This window comes from Strix uralensis, chromosome 5, assembly GCF_047716275.1.
Source record: "Strix uralensis isolate ZFMK-TIS-50842 chromosome 5, bStrUra1, whole genome shotgun sequence".
In the NCBI taxonomy this organism is placed as follows: Eukaryota; Metazoa; Chordata; class Aves; order Strigiformes; family Strigidae; genus Strix; species Strix uralensis.
The window spans coordinates 89399044-89415718 of NC_133976.1; the positions used below are offsets into that span (position 1 = coordinate 89399044).

The 16675-nt window shown below is 40.5% G+C and overlaps 1 protein-coding gene across 1 annotated transcript in view; it reads left to right on the forward strand.

Annotated features, from left to right (window-relative positions):
• The window catches only part of SCUBE1 (signal peptide, CUB domain and EGF like domain containing 1), a 209385-nt gene that overhangs the window by 23617 nt on the left and 169093 nt on the right, over window positions 1-16675 (forward strand). The window contains exon 3 of the mRNA XM_074872168.1: window positions 8833-8961. Coding sequence (XP_074728269.1) covers window positions 8833-8961 — 129 coding nt within the window. The remainder of the gene's footprint in view (window positions 1-8832; window positions 8962-16675) is intronic.

A 16675-nucleotide genomic window follows, 5' to 3' on the forward strand; every position in this document is an offset into this window, starting at 1 on the left:
GCTTGATTGGCGTATCAATGTCCAGCCATTAAGAATGTTCTTCTAACTCCTTGTACCAGGAGTTTAAGCAAGGAGGGAAATGTGCAGGAAAGAGAACAGAGACAGGAAACTGAGGAAGGGAAGGTGAATTTAAGAAAAATATAAGGAAGGGAGTCTCCAGAGACCATGTTTCTTATCAGTGAATGAAGAATGTGACGGTCATTCGCCAAAAATGTAAAATATAATCATTCAGCTACTGCAGAAAGTTTGGATTTTCACAATCTATTGCCTTGTTTCATTTAACAATATGTGAGCTGGATCAGCTGAATTCTGCTTACCTCACTGGGTGCTTGACACTGTCCGGCCAGTAGAGCCTTTAAATGTGATTCTTTAGCTCTCCCTTTGTATGATAAACAGTATTTGAAGATCATGAACTACAACCTGCAGAATGACAAGTGTTAAGCACACCAATGTCTTCTACAGCTGATAAACTCAGAAGCTGATGTATGCAGTTGCCTCTTAGAGCAGTACTTGTGTGTCTGAAGGCTTGTCTGTTTTTCCCCAGCAGTGAAGGCGGCTCTGACAAGGCCATCCTTACTCTGTGCAACTTGACAATTTGATTCACACTTGCTGTGATCGGTGTAATAATAGGCGACAATTTCAGACACAGGACAAAATAAGGATCTACAATAGGTGTCTCTGCTTTCTCTAAAATTAGGAGATAATAACTGTGGTCAGAGAAAAAAACAAATAGAAAGTAAAAAAGTCCCATCCTACAGCCAGTGATAAACTGGTTGAGGTCTAATCTGCCTTGCAAATATATCCTAAATGTTTTCAGGCAAGATAGTTCTAAATATGATGCTGTTCACGCTTTATATGTGCTGTTGAACCAGCTGGACATACCTCTACGTAGTTTGGTTGGTATTCCATTTCCCCCCTCTTCTTTCAGACCAGTACTTCAACAAGAAATAAAGCATGATGAACTTTGTGCTCAGCCATCACAGAAGAAAAGGAAACAAATAAAACTGCTACAGAGTACTTGGTGTTTTCTGGAAACTGTATGAAATGGCTTCCAGAAAAACACCCCAACAATACCACAGACTGCATCCAAATCATCTCCAATAAGTTGGCATGGCATTTTCATTTTACTGCTGTTTTAATCCTGGAAAACAGGGGTATATGACATTTTTGAAGGAAGTTGTAAAATTAAATTTTATTTTTTTTCTTTGTGTATGCACTAATGGGAAAAACATTGGAGGGGCCGTACCCATAGTGGAAAGGCTCTTGAGGGATTTACACTGAAAAAAACCTCATGCTAGACAACCCGTTGTACCTGTTCTTTCTCCTTTCTCCACTGAAAAACATCAGGCTGCTTTTTCTGATTTTTACCCTATTCCCAGCCTACTCACCCTTGACCTTGGCTCTCAGAGTAGTCCTAATGGCTATCAAATTTTACAGTTTTCTTGGGCACAAGCATCTTGAAAATATCATGACAACTTGAAAGCTGTAAAAACTGCACTGTGTGTCCTCTGATTAGATCGTAACATTCCCAAAGTCACAGCATCTAAAAAAATAAAAGATGTTAACATTTACGAGTCAAAAAATAAAGTATCTCAGGAAGAACCAGATGTAACAAATGATAGATTTGAATTTGTTTTCTCTTGTAGAAAAAGTGACTTGCGAAGCTTTTAATGGGAAGGGATTTTCAGAATCAGACTTCACTCTGAGATGAACGCCAAGGTTTTGTTTGGAGTAGAAAAAAATGGAATGAATCTTGATATGTCAGTATTTTCTTCATCAGACTTAGACTTGGAGTAGGCACCGAGTTCTGCTGTCACAAAACTCAGAGGGAAGCGGTATTTCAGCAGGGCAGGTTGAGTGGAATTGATAACATTTTCCCAGCTAGTTCTTCATACATCTAGCTGGGTCAGCTCTTGCAAATTTTAAGAGCAGAGCTGAGCAGACTTCAAATAATTTTGAACATGTGGAAATGTGCTGATGCTAAACTCCTCTTGAGAATATAACCATTTTAGTATTCTTGCTCAGGTTGAATGCTTTCCAGAGAGCTGAACTTTTGGCAAATTTGGCCTGCACTCTAACCAGAATGGTCTCTAACCTACGTGTGAGCTTTTTTCCTGGTCTTTGGATCTGGAGCTGGTTGCAACATGATATGAGAAACACAAACGCCATAGGTTCAGTTATCCCGTGGGTGTGTATAGCTGTGGAAAGTATATTCAATCTGGAATCTGCCAAAGAAGCAGAGTATATAGAAATATTCCCATGTTGGTTTTATTTATTTTAATGGCTTTTACAGTCCCCAAATCCAGTCATTAAAAAGAGTAAGATGCTGATCTGATTATGATCCAGGACTTGAACTTGCTTGGATTCTTGTCGGTGTGCACGTCCCCTCACTACTGCCAGCCTCCATAGAAGTAAAGTCCTGGTGTTGGCTCTGCACTGCTGCTTGTTCCGAATGGAAGTGGGAATAAGAAATTTAAGTGCTGATCCTGTCTGGCATATCTCTTTACTGTGAGTCCCAGGAAATGTGTCTTCCTGGCTCCATGAGGCCAGTGGCAAAAAAGCCTCTTGACTTTTGTGGGATTGGGATTTCACTTCAGGGCATTTCACCTTTGGATATTACAAGGTCACTTCTTTCCCAAGCATCTGAGATCAAGGTTGCATAAAATTATGCAGTGGTGAAAACAGCTCTGTTCATACTGTGGCTCTATTCTTAACTGGGTAGGATTTGGAACCCAGGGTGGGGCTTTTCTCCTGTATTTGTCTGTGGAAATGAGGATAATGCGTTGTGATCAAAACCCAGTAAAGAATCAGTAAAATTTTTTTTTGAAAGCCTTTGAGAGAAGCCATAAAAGTGCAAAATATTACCACATGGAAATATGTGTTCCAGCATTTTGCAATGTCCTTTGCTGCATACCAGTTCTGGATAAGCAGGCAACATGCTGCAATTGCAGAACTGTAGTATGACTTTTATTGGCAGAAGACGACTGATAATAGAGAATTCTGCAAGTGGTACACTTTGTCCTCTGTAGGGGACTAGCAGCAACCTCTCAGGGAGCAGGAAGGTAAAAACAGTTTCTTTGTCGGCAAGTTTGTAAGGAAAATGTTATTTACTGTCTCCATAATGCCTCTTTGGCAGTATTTTGTTTAAAGCAGCTAGATAAATAGATAAAGATGAACACCAAAATATTTTTCTCTTCAGATACTGAATAAATATGTGGATTTATCCATCAATATATACTTACAAAGACTTTATTATTTGTTTTTCTAGCTATTTTATGGATCCAGTTCCTTTAGGAAATATTCCACATCTGCATAATATACCTGTGTGCTAAGTTTTGTTTGTGGATCTCTAGATTAGAAGAAATTGATGTGGGCAGACAGCTTCCTTTGGCTATGGATTGTAAAATGTCCAAGCACATAAATTACTCCTTTCAAAGTCAATTGAAATTTGTGTTTACTAAATTAACTCCAGATCTTCCCCTTACATTAGTAGTCAAGAAATACTTTAAAGTGAACGCAAATTTTACCCAATCCTACTCCTGTTTTGAACATCTTCTGTTGCATTGTGAGTGTTGGGATCTGTGGCCTGGACAGACGTCAAGATAAAGGTTGTGCCAATGCACTTTCCCATTTTCTATAGAATCTGTGTATTCGAAGACTAAAAGCTGAGTTTGGCTCATTGACTTTCAGGCCTCAGCCATTCTTCCTTTTGCATGTTAATAGCCATAAGGCTTCTGTGACAGTTTAGCTGTGACACTCATCCAAAATTCATCAACTCCATGCAGACATTTGCCTTGATTTCAGTAGCTTTGCTCATAATGATCTGTAGCTGTGCTGACAAGTTTTGTTACATGTCTTGTAATGATTTTTGGACATTGGGGAACTTAATGAATGGCAACTGGTATAATGAAAAGTGGGAATGGATTTTGCTGGAGGTAGATCTTGTACTTTCCTGGATTAAAGTCTGTGCCACCTTCTAGCAAAGATTGTTAGTGCTTGGAAAAGATGGTTAGCATGCTGAAAAAGTTTAGGCAAAAGGGGAACTAGCGTTTTCCTCACTCTGTTTTACGTTTGGTTTGTCTTTTGGACATTAGTTATTGCATGCTGATGTGTCTTCTCTGCTGAAACATCTGAAATACTGTGATACTGGAAGCAGAAGATATCGGTTCTTGTTTTATTTTCAACGTTTCTTAAGTCTTGTTGTATGTGCTCCTGGAAGAGCTGCTTCTCTGCAGGGTGGCCCTGTGAGACTTCTGAGAGTGCCATCCCTTTGTTGCAGAACACAAATGAAATCGGTTTCTGGGATGGCGTCGGTTGCACCCGTAATAACGAAAGAAGCTTTAACCCCCATATGTAAAAGGTACATACGGGTCCCCTCAGACTAAAAACAATTAGGTCCCTTCAAGAAGACAACTTCCAATTGTTTTCCTGTAACTGCAATACAGTGATTGTAAATGACAGCACTGCCTCATGGTAACAAATGCTCAGGTTGTCTCAGATACTTGTCCAGGTTTTTAAAAAAAAGTTCTCGGATGCTTATATAATAGTTGCAGTCTCGTACAGTACGTACTCATTAAGGAACACCACTGCTCAGTGAGGAGGGCAGCGGCAGAGCATGGCAGTGCTGTGCTCCCTGGGGCTGCTGAGTTATTTCCAGGCTGGAACAAAAAGATTCACTTGTGCTTTCCCGAAGGAATTAGGATGTTCCCAAGCTTCTTTCACCTTGGCAAATAGCTGAACCAGTACAGTTACTAGTACACCCAAGTAAGCAAGGTTCTTTTTATCTCTCTTTTCCTGATAATATTTTCCCTTAGAACGTTTGAAACAAGCAGTGGATTTTGGACATTTCCCAAACCAATTCCAGAAAGAGATGGTCAGAATTATCTCACCGACAGCTGAGGATGTGGTTGCATACATCCAGCCCTGGCACTGGGAGCTGCTGGCTCATTTCAACACAGTAAGCCCAAATAGGTTCTTGGCAGACAATGCAATTATTATAAATGGCCCTATGCCTTCTCTAATCATTCTGGTGCTTTTTTTTTTTTTTTTTTTTTTCCCCAGGGCTCCTGTAATTGCTGGCATTGTAATACTGTATGAAATGAATTCCTCTTAGAGAGGAAACTGCAGTACTTTAAGGTGTTTTCTTCACTAAACACCCCAAAAGTTGCATGTCTGCACAGCCAGAATTTACTGCAGTGAAAACTTTGTTGATATTTTGCCAGTGTTTCCCATTCAGGTTTCCTATTGAGAGCTGGACTCCAGTAAACCTTGCTAATTCAATAGTGTGTGCACCTGCATCCAGCCCAGCAATAGCAATTTTGTGGTCGGGTGGCAACATTTCTCTGTTTGTCTTGTTTCATTTTTGTGTTACAGTAATTCCTTCATGGTGAAAGACAATATTAAATGATCAAATGCTAAAAATGTTAAGGGTAGTTGCAGCTACAAAATGAATGGGAAGAGTTAACTTTCTGAGTTAGAGGTGTTTGGAGTCAAGAGTTTGATTAACACCCGATTCTATCAATTACAGGAAAAAAAGAATAATAGGATATGACCTAACGAAAAGGAAAAGAACAGTGCTGGCCCCTGCAAATTTTGAGTTTTACAGTAGATAAAACTAAGAGCAAGCCTGCAGGTTTTCTGTGTTTGAATGTACTCCTATTGCTTTTATCTCTTTATTAAGCTTACTAAGGAAGCCATATCCTGCCATGTCAGATGTAATATTCTGCCTGTAAATTACAGTTGTTCAGCACTTTCACTGAGGCATTCTGTAAAGACTGTCCTCCACCAGGTATCTGAGGAGAGAAGCTGGGGTGGTGTTCATGCTGTTTGCAGGCACGTTGTCTGCTTTTCTCATGATGCAGCTGGAGCTTGAAAGAAGTTCAACATTAGGACTTTGCAGGCTTTGTGCATGCTTTTGGTGGGGTTTTTTGTTTGGTTGGTTTTGTTTTAAAAAATAGCGTTAAATTCACCAGTCTTTATCCCCTTGGTGTTTTACTAGCAATACTGGAGATAGAAATTCCAGCCAGCCTGCCAGGTAAAGTCTCTTAAATAGCAATGTGGTTTTGGAGGGGAAAGAAACACCAAAAAACCCACAACATGGCTCTTAAAAATAGGTAGAATGTTTGGCTCCACTCCTAGTTTTGTACAGCTCTCTTGGGGTACAAAAGGGTGAAGTAATCTTCTAGTCCTTTTGCAAAATTTAATGTATCTGGAACTTCTTGAAAGAGAGATACGAAAAGAATCTGTTCCTTTTGTTACTTTTCTGGTTTATGTATCTGTTCAATTACCCTTTCTGGAACTTAAGTATTTGTCTTACATCAGCACCTTGTACTGCTAATCACAGTACAGCTTTTTAGAAATAAGTATTATAGAAGGAGTAGACATTCAGAAGGCTTCGCATTTCTTTGTTTTTTGTCCCTTTTGAAGGCTCTCCCATCACTTACTTAAACAAATAGTCCTATTTGATTCATTGTTTGAAAAAAGAGAATGAATTGATCAGCCCTGGGCAGTCTGATGCTGAGTAACAGAACAACTGATAACACTTTCTTCTGAAGAAACTCGGTGCTGGAAAAAGGAACAAATCTTGTAATTAAATTACCATTTTTTCTTGAGTGTCCTGAAGGAATGCCCGACACGCCTGACATCAAAATCATGTTACATGCTTTTTGATTATTGACTTGGCCTGTTAAAACATGGCCTTACTGTAGAGCTCTATTTTCATCCCTGTAGCCTGGGAATGATAGGAAGTTTCTGGAAATATTCAGGGTTATGGAAGCTGCAGATATCTGCTAAGTGGAAACCTCCCTGGAACACTTTGGCTGTGTGCACCCAGGCGCTGCGGGCTGTCTAAAGAAGAGTGGCTTCTTGGGGACTTCCCCCTGCCAGCCTGCAGCTGTGTTCAGCATGAGCCCAATATGCAGTAGTCGATGTGCTGGTTATTGTTTTCAGGAAAGATCAGAGACGGATCTTTTTCTTGTCATACTGGACTCTGGAAGGTAGAGCACATCCCCAAGCTGTGCTGACTCTGCACCTGTACAACTAATGGATGGAAATCATTAGCAAAGGATGGGAATTTTCTGAAAGAGAGCAGTGGTTGAAAGACTAGGAAGTTTACCTTTAAGCACCAGGTCGTATTTTTGTTAGGAAGATCCTTTCTCCAGCTTATTTCCAGCGTTTTTGTGGTGCTGAGTGCTGAGTTACAGAAAAGCTAACTGGCTTTGCAGATACAGCCAAAGCTGTAGTTCCGGTTTCCAGCTGCTGAGGAGATTGTAGAAGGGAGGCATCAGAGCTGTTGGAGGGAAGTGGATGGAGACTTGGGCTATTCTGAGTTTAAGGTATGTTTCTGAGGGGCTGACCTGAGGGGGAAGGCTTGCAAAAACACTTGGGAGAAGTCTGTCCCCACTCTGACAGATCAAACCTCTTGGAGGAGTGTGCAAGGAGGGACAAACCGAGCCTGACTCAATCCGAGGGCCAGGAATGCTGAAGGTGTTGAGCGGCTGAGTCTGAGCTGGCTCTTCAGAAGAACCTGGTTTTACCAAACTACCTTGCTGCCTTGGGATTGCAGCTGAGTATGATACCAGGCAGCAAAGCTTTTCCTGCAGTACTTTAAAAAAAAAAAAAAGGCTGTGTGAATGTGAACCTAGTTCAGAAGAAATAGTCCAGCCACCTCGGCAATGGAAGGCACGTTTGAAATGTACAGCCAGGATAGCCCTGATGTAATAACAGGTGATTTTCGAACAAGATGATTATCCGTTTATCATGCACTGTGTCACTTAGGGCCAGTAGCTGGGGTTTTTGGTCTAGTGTACCACAGGTTTAGAGCTGATCGTTATCAAGCTGTGAGGCTGACTGCAATGGTTTGTGTATTTTCAGTTGGTTGATGTGCACCACTGAATGATTCCAGCAGTGACTGTGCTGCTGACGTTCCATGTATGATCCAAGATACAATCTGTAAAAAGAAGAAAGTTTTCACTTTCTAGAATGAGTGAAGAAGCGATTTTTTTTGTATGAGGGAGAGAGGATCATAACAGGATTGTTTGTAGTTGAAGCAGAATGCATCTCTCTTACCATTCATGGTACTCTTCCGGACAGCAGCCAGTGTACAAAAAAAAAAAATTCTAGAGTACCTTCTAAGAAAAAAATGTTGGATGACTTGTTGCTGTACATGAATTAATACAGAAAATTATAATAGGGCTTATGTTGTGGGGGAGGTGGAAGAGACAGACAAAACCATACCAAGTTATCAATAGTAACTTCATAATGCTCAGGGCACTGTGACAGCTATTTCAGCAATAGTGTTTTTCAAGGTTTATTGTACAGCACTACAGCTTTATGTATTGTCAGGAATATACCAGATCTTCCTTGTTCTAAGACACCTTTTTGTGAAACAAGGCATACTTTTCTCTTGTCTTATGCCATATTAATAGCATGTTTCAGATAGTTGTTTGTTATAACAAAGTCAAGGGTTTAACTCAGTGCTTGATTATTTTAAAGACAGAAAACAAAACCTGTATTTTAAATATAAAAATTGTAGTGAAATCAGGTGTTTCTTTTTAATTTTTGACAACATAGCATTGTTTACTGTGATGATACTACAATTATTTTGGGAAGGAATTTTCTATACATTGGCTTGCTGCTTTTCAGTCCTATATGACCCTGATGTATTGAGTCAGTATTTCCCTGAGCCAGCTGTTGGATGAAATCCTCAATACAAGTATATAGGAAGATTAGAACATGCCTATATTCAAAGACCGTGCCTGGTTGGAGAAGTTTTTCTGTGTTCTTAGTATTCTCTTTTTACAAAAGTTTCTTCTTCCTCCTCTTGTGTTTTAGATATCGACGAGTGTGAAAATGACTTCTACAACGGGGGTTGTGTCCATGAGTGTATCAACATTCCAGGCAACTACAGGTGTACATGCTACGATGGGTTCATGTTAGCACACGATGGCCACAACTGTCTTGGTGAGTAGGACATGCTGGCAAGGGAGTTTCGTTTCATGGCTGCGGTAAGGAGGCCTGATCTGCTTGCTGCGGTTTGTCATCTGGTATATTGTCAGTAAAGACTTGATCCAGATCACACTGAATAAATTCAAACCTGTCTGTTGACTCCAGTGTGGTTTAGACCACACCCTTAAAGTTGGTAGTTGGCACTTGTAATCCTAACACACTCAAATCAGTTTGCCCATCTTTAACATTGCTAAAAAACCCCTGACCTCCAAAGCCTGTTCTGGATGTTTGGGCTTCTTTTTCAAGAAAAGTAATCTGTCCCATCCACTTAAATATATTTTGTCTGTTTCTTCCAACTTTTGTAATTCCAGTCATATCTTTAGAGCTCCCCCTCCCCCTTTTTCCCTTGTAGGGTAACATAGTACTAGGATATGCTGTATGAACATAAATTACAGGATGTTAAAAGTGCAAGTGTGGTGAGGGAATACTTGGGCAATAAAACAGGGCAGAAGAAACACTTATCAGTAATAGCTGTTTACAAAGGGGAGGGACACAGTCCACAAACTGTACAAAGCCACGTTCGGAGCAGGATCTTAATTGATTCAGCAGTCTGAGAATTTGGGAATCTGTTCTTTTGATTCATGTCCATTGTTCTGGTTTAAATAGGTTGGGTTTATGCTATAAGCTAAAATATGTTTTGGTTTGAAATTTCTTCACACAGATTACCTGGAAATGAACTTTGACTGCTATGTCCAGGTTCCCAGATTCCCATACTTGCTTACTTGGCAGTCATTTTAGCTAAACCCTAGTGCCTAGGGACTACCTTTCTCAGTATTCCCCGTATAAATGCAATGACCAGTGTTTTCCACAGTCACAAATTCATTTAGAGGTGATGTTTATAAAACAGTGTGGAAAAGGGGTATTTTTTTTCTGTGTCATGCAGCACCTTTACTTTGGTAAAAACTGAGATTCTTTGCAATGAAAGTCAAGAAATCAGGTAGTGAACCAGAAATAAAGTCCAGTAACACCAGTCTGCACTCACTGAAGCTATGAAACAACTAGAATTTCTGAGCAAGGATTTGGTTAGCCTTCCAGCGGATGTATTGCCTACTGCGTTCATTTTCAAATGGACTAATATTTATTCAGATGGACTATATATCCTGACCATTGACAGGCTTTTGACTCAAACTTCCAAATTTCATTTGTTCTAGAACAGACCGAATAGACTTATTCACCTCAACCTGAGGTGGTCAAATGATTAATTGTGCAAGAGGTATTTCTTATACAAAGAGCAGCCAGCCATTCATTTAAAAAAAGAAAGAAAAACTATGTATACTAACGTTCATAAATATCTCTTAATAAAACAGGACACAAACATAATCAAATAGTTCAGCTGTTTGGAATTCAAATAACTGTGCACGTACATTGTTTCAATCAGCTTGCTATTTTCAACTTTGTTTTCAAATGATTCCCACAGTAGTCGGGAAAGCAGGTTGGCAAGTATGAACAGCAAAAGGAGTGGCCTGAGAAAGGATAAACCGCTCAGGAGATCTGTGGGATTTTTTTTGACCCCTGCTGTCTGTGGTGTTGCTCTCTGGTCATGGAACATAGAGGCGGGATCTACAGAGATAGCCAAATTACTCATTTTCTTTTCATTAGTTTCTGTTCAGTCACTTGGGGGTTTTTGGGGGGAAAAAAAAAGGCCTACAGTAGTAGAAACAGGTGGCTGGGGCTGAATGTGTTGATCCAAAGCTTGCCAAGAGATCTTCCGGGTTTTTTAGCATCGGTGTCTGTCCATATTCATGGTCTACTCTGAGCTGGCTTTTTGTGTTACCCCAAAAACATTAGGAACCATGTTGCTTCTAGAAGAGGGTCAGTGAGCAGATGAGTGGGAATAATAGCAAAGGGCTCCCTTTCTCCCATTGTGGAACTTTAGGACACTGGAAGAGGTTGCAGTGGCCTTTCTAATTTGAGATCACGGACTGGGGAGGTTTCTGTTCCTCCAGTGCAGATTGAATATTTGCAACTCATGAATGGTCTTTGACATGTCTCTGTAAAACAGCTGCTTTTACTTAGAGGCACTGAAAAGGGAATCAAGGCACATTCCTCTTTCGTCCTTCTTTAAAATTTGAGCGAGTTTACCGAAGACAAAAGTGTCTGGTTGTGAGGTCTCGGACTGCAGTTTGTAGTCCTGGCAGTGCCCATGCAAATCTTGCTGTGGCTGCCTGTTGTGTGCAAAGTCAGTTTTGGGGCACCATTGCTGGGAAAGAAAAAACTTCATTTTCCTGTCACCATTTGGTCCCTAGCTGGTTGCTGCTGTTCTCAGCTGTCCTGGCTGCTGGGATAGCCTCTTTGTGCCCGTTAGCACAGGGTCAGTTCTGGAAAGGGAGACAGTCTCTAGTCTCTTCCGTTCTGGACTAGTTGTGTTTGCCTTCACTTACGCTACCAGAAATGGGTAAATGCAGTTGGCTGTTTTTAAGAGGATGCAGTGAGGTTTCCAATCAAAACCAAACCTTGTATTTGCACATGGTTAAATCAGGATTTCTGTAACCTTTTGGGAAATTTTCCCAGCATGTAAAACTTGGTTAATTTATTCCAAAGATTTTTTTTTTTTTCCCCATGAGGAAATAGGCACTGAAAGGAATTAAAGTTTTGATGAGTCCACTGGTTTCCACCTGTTCTTGCCCTTTTTTCCCCCCCCCCCCTCCTCACCCTCCCTCCCCAACCTCTATAGGACTTTCAGAACTGTCAAAATGAAGATTGCTAGTTAGGCAGCATATCTTACATTCTATGTATCAAGTTCATGTTCCCATTAGAAAAGGAATGTCATGTTTGATCAGCATGCTGAAATTAAGTCTGTTTTCACATTAAGTAAGGCTGTTGTGAATCTTGTAGAGAATTGTGTCATTTCCATGAAATTTGTAGATAAGCCTATAAAAGTCATGGTAGGTTGATTTTTGAAAAGCCCACCTGAACCGTCTTCTCGTACAGCACCATGGATGTGTATATGCTTGGACAGAAGATTTCCTAGAAGTGACCCAACATCAGACTACCCTGTTCCTACTTCTGCCTCATCCTTTGGCCTTCCGGGCATTATTGTTGGGGTCCATTTTGTCAGCACACAGGGAGCCAGGCAGCAAGAGACCTTAGGGGCCGATATGACTGCCTGAATATAGGAGCCTCATGACAGTGAGAACACCCTGGAGCTGGGAGATGTAACATGAGATCATAGAATCATACAGTAGCTCAAGTTGGAAGGGACCCGTAAGGATCATCGAGTCTAGAGACCTACAGAAGTAGATCTGGAGTGTGAGACGGCGGCTAGATGCAATAACATTAGGAGTCTAAACTGGCATCTGACTCCGATGTTTAGAGAGCTGAATTGCTCTCTCAGTGACTTGAGCTGCCTTTTATCACACACACATCACCTGAGGTGTTGTCTGGTGATTTCAGATAGAAGGCCCAGGGATGGGACCCCGTGGGGGTGCACTGAGAGTCCTGTAGGCCATCTCTAGGAAGCAGGTTGTAACGGACGAGACTGTTATATCAGGGTTTCTGCATCTCTTGCTTGACTGAAGCCTATGCAAAATCTTAAGCCATCTCTTCTTGTCAGGGTTTATGTTCCTTTTTAAACGATCACTGGATGTCTTCCTAGTAACATCAGTATAGCATGATTAAAATCTTCTTTATAAATAGAAAACGTGGAGTATTCACAACTAATTAGATCAGATACAGTTGACAGGTTAAGTGTTTTTTCCTGAATTCTTGTTTTGACATTTCTTTCTTTCTAATCAAGTGAAATTTCTTATTTATTTATTTGTTGGGAGGTGGTGTTTGGTTAAGAATTCATGGTTAAAATTTGTACTGGAAAATGTCCAAAATTGTCCTCAGGGGAACTCAACTTGCTCTCTATTTGACATTTTTATTGAGGAATTTCTCAAACATAACGTGAAATGACACCACTGGGAATTCAAACTATGATGAGATCCTTGTCTGGCTAAAAATAATTTATTTTAGCACTGTAATCACTTGAAATAGCAGCAGTTCTTTCTCAAAATGGCTCTAAATTCTGCTCAGTGCATGCAAGACTAATATTTGGTCTCATGCAATAGGTTTTTCTTTATCCTTCGTTTGAAACCAGTCATGAAATATGTTCTCCCCTCTCATATATGAAATACTAGTCTGGGGTTTTTTATAAGCAATTAGCTCACAGGTCCAGATGTTCTTTTCTGTTTGATCATTTTTTTCTCTATGATCTTACTGATAAATTGATTTTTTTTTCCCTCTTTGTGTCTTTCACAAATTGAGGCACGCTATCAATTTTCATTGTCTCTTACTTTAGGAGAGATGATGGCATACCTGATCATCCTTCCTGTTAGTGCCAAACACTTAACCCATCTCATTTGTAGTAAATCAGAGTCTGTTTGCAGGTATCTGGTAAAATCTGTGAATCTGTACTACAGAGTATCAATGGTAAGACTTAGGCCTTTAAAACTGGTTATTCAAAATGTACTTCCTGCTCTGATTCAGCATGACACTTACAGGTGTTCCTAGTCTGCCTAGTTTTTTTCACTTTCTTGGTTGAATACTAAGTAAGAAGACTGGGCTTTTGCATATGTGTGAGTGCACTGTTGATTTGAGGCCTCTTTGGCAGTTGAGTATACTTGTGCTTTGGGAGGCTTTCAGCAGATAGCAGAGGAGGTGGATTGAGCCTGCTGGTGTCAGCCTGGGTGTTGCACAAAGTGAGGTACGCGATGGATGGGGCTGCCATGGAGGAGGCTTGAGAATTTGTCTTCCTTTCTGGTGAGAATTTCAGGGGAGCTTGGGATAGCTGCCACTATGGTGACTCTGGAATGTACCCAGGAGGGTAAAAGAGAATTTCCTCGGTTATTTAGTTGACTTTCAAGCTATTGGAATAAGCATTGTCATATGGAAAGAAACCCTGTACTCCTCCTTCAGCAGTAAGGCTTCAGCTGGTGAGGACTGTTTGGTTTAGGGCACTGCACTTGGATGGAACCAAAAGAGAGTGAGAATAATGAGTAATCTAGAAAACGTAGAATCGTAGAATGTCTTGAGTTGGAAGGGACCCATAAGGATCATGAAGTCTAACATGGCTAATGCCAGAAGAATGAAAGAAAATGTATAGTTTTCTTCTAGGGAAGAGAAGATGAAAAAGAAGACACAATAGTCATCAAATCCAAAAAAGACTGCGTGAAGAATTAGATTTTTCCTGTTTTGTTGTATCCCTGAGCAGAAGTGAATGAGGTAGTGCAGTAGTATTTGGTTACCCCACTTGGGAAATTCAGAAGAAGTGTTGAATTATTTTTCCTTTCTCCTGAAGGACTCTCCTATGGAATGCCATAACCTTACACTAATCTCCTACTGTGTAAAGATGTGGCTTCCTGGGAGGGTATTATGTGCTGTGTCAGTCTGAAGCATCACCAAAGAGAGTTCTGAAGCTTATCATGGATTACTAAACCTTGGGATTTATCCAGGAAAAGCTTGCTAGGAACCTTGCTGAAAGCAGTTCTTGCTGGTATTCCTGACTAAGTCTTACAAATTTATTCAGCATCTGCAAATAGGAAGTGGAAGGGTGTGCCATAACTATTTGGATCAGAAAGCGGAGAGCCTTGCTTCGCAAAATTTCCTTGCCAAAGGGCTGGCGTGTCAGCTGATACCCCAGCTGTTCCAACCCTTCGGGAACTTACCTGCCTCTGATCAGAATGCGAAAAAATGGGGAATGAAGAGTGTGCAAGAAAAATAGGTGGCAACAGAAGCTGACTGTCATTGGCTCTTGAGAAGACTATGTAATACCTCCTCCGCATTCTGCTCTTCTATCCTTTTTTCCTGGGGGCAGACTTTTGTACATACAGTTAGGGAATTCTTCCAATAAAACCAACACAAATCATTGTTTTCTGTTTGTCAAACCAAATCTGGGTGTGACAAATACTTCAGGTTAAAGAATGGAATTGCATGGAGTGATGATTTTCTTTTGCTTATCTATTCAGATGTATCTGAATAGCTGTGAAGTGCTACTCTTCTCTCTGTTTTGTGTGGTGTTGGGTTTTTTTATTTTTTTTTATTTTTCCCCCAGCTCTGATTTGTGATAGTTCCTTTTTAATAGGAAGGAAGCATGGCTTTTTTGCAAAAACACTTCTTGCTTCTAGGTTGCACTCAACTCTTCTTCCAAAGATTAGCATAGGTTTCATGAAGTCCTCTGCTCTTTATAATTTCCATAATTGCAAGTGTGCTCGAGAAGGTTGTAAATTCTTCTTAGAAACCATCAAAAAAGATACAAGAAGCATGAACAAAAAGTTTATTATAATGTATTCAGAGACATGTTTATTTTATTAGTAGGTTTTTCTGTGGTATTAATTGCTGTAATATAGGAACATAGGTGAACACCTTGTAAATACTGGTAGATTTGTCCTCAGAAAGTCCTGTAAGGAAAAGAAGTATAATTTTCATTGTTTTATAGATGAGGAACTAGGGCAAACGGATTAAGTTACTTCTCAGTCTTCTCACAGGATGTCTGGATGTCTGCAGCATAGCCAAGAATAGAATCCTTACCCTTCTGAATCCCAGCTTACATACTTTTATTTCAAATATTCTGTGTAACTTTGGTTGCTCTTACAGAAAAATAACAATTACCAAATTTGGACATTATAATATGGTATTTTGTATACAATTATCAATACAATACAATAATACAATTATCTTGTATGTCAGACCTCCTGAAAATAACTATAGAAGTAGGTTTTGATGATGCAGTATAGTTTATGTTTCTTCAGCAGTTAATTCTGTGTCTGACTGAGAAGAGTCCTGGGAAGCAGAGTGAACTTCTGATTATAAATTAAGCCAGAAATGCAATTACTAGTGTGCGTTATGCAGCCCTCTGCAAGAGCGGAATGTTCAGTACCATAGACAAAAGCACAAGCACGGTGTCAGCTGTGAATTCAGTAGCAGAGAACTGAATAGCAAAGCCTTGGTTATGTCCACAACCTTGCTGGTGTCCTGTGGGTGGAAGGCCCGCTTTTCCAGCCTGGGGAATGGACGTTACCGCTTTATTTGTCTGTTCTCAGATGCTGTTTTGCATTTCTTGACCAAGTGGCTAAGTCACACGGCAGCCCCTGTGGGAGGGAGAAGTGGCACCTTCCCCAGAGCAGCTGAACCTGCCCCAGGAGCAGTACGAGTCTGCCAGCTCTGGTGGGTAACAGCCAGAGCAAGAGCTGCAGCCAAAGGAGAACAACTGAGACCAACCCGGAGCAGACGGTCACAGGCCTTGAAGTAACATCCGACTGTTAGAAAATGGGCCTTGGGATCCCAAATCAGTCTAAAAATTAGGTTCATGTTTGAAATCACACAATTTCTTTTCTTCTAAGGTCTGAGGTTAGGATTTAAACCCAAGTTCCCCTTTTGCAGTGCTCCTCTAAAATCTGTTGGTCTATTTTAAGAGGGGAGAGGTTTTAATCCTGACACGTAGGCTGAATTCCTGTCTGGGGAGTAGTGATCGCCAATCCGACTCAGGTGACAAAAAGAACATTAGTATGTACACACCTGTATGTATATCACATCGTGTCCTTCATCCTCTTTCAGGGAATGTTCCAGTGCTCTATGTTTTTCTTTCAAAACATACCCAAACCAGTTAGAACCAAAATCTACCTATTCCTGCTCTTCTGTTTGAACATATACACTGAGATTGGGGATTATGGCCTAATCTGCCTATCAG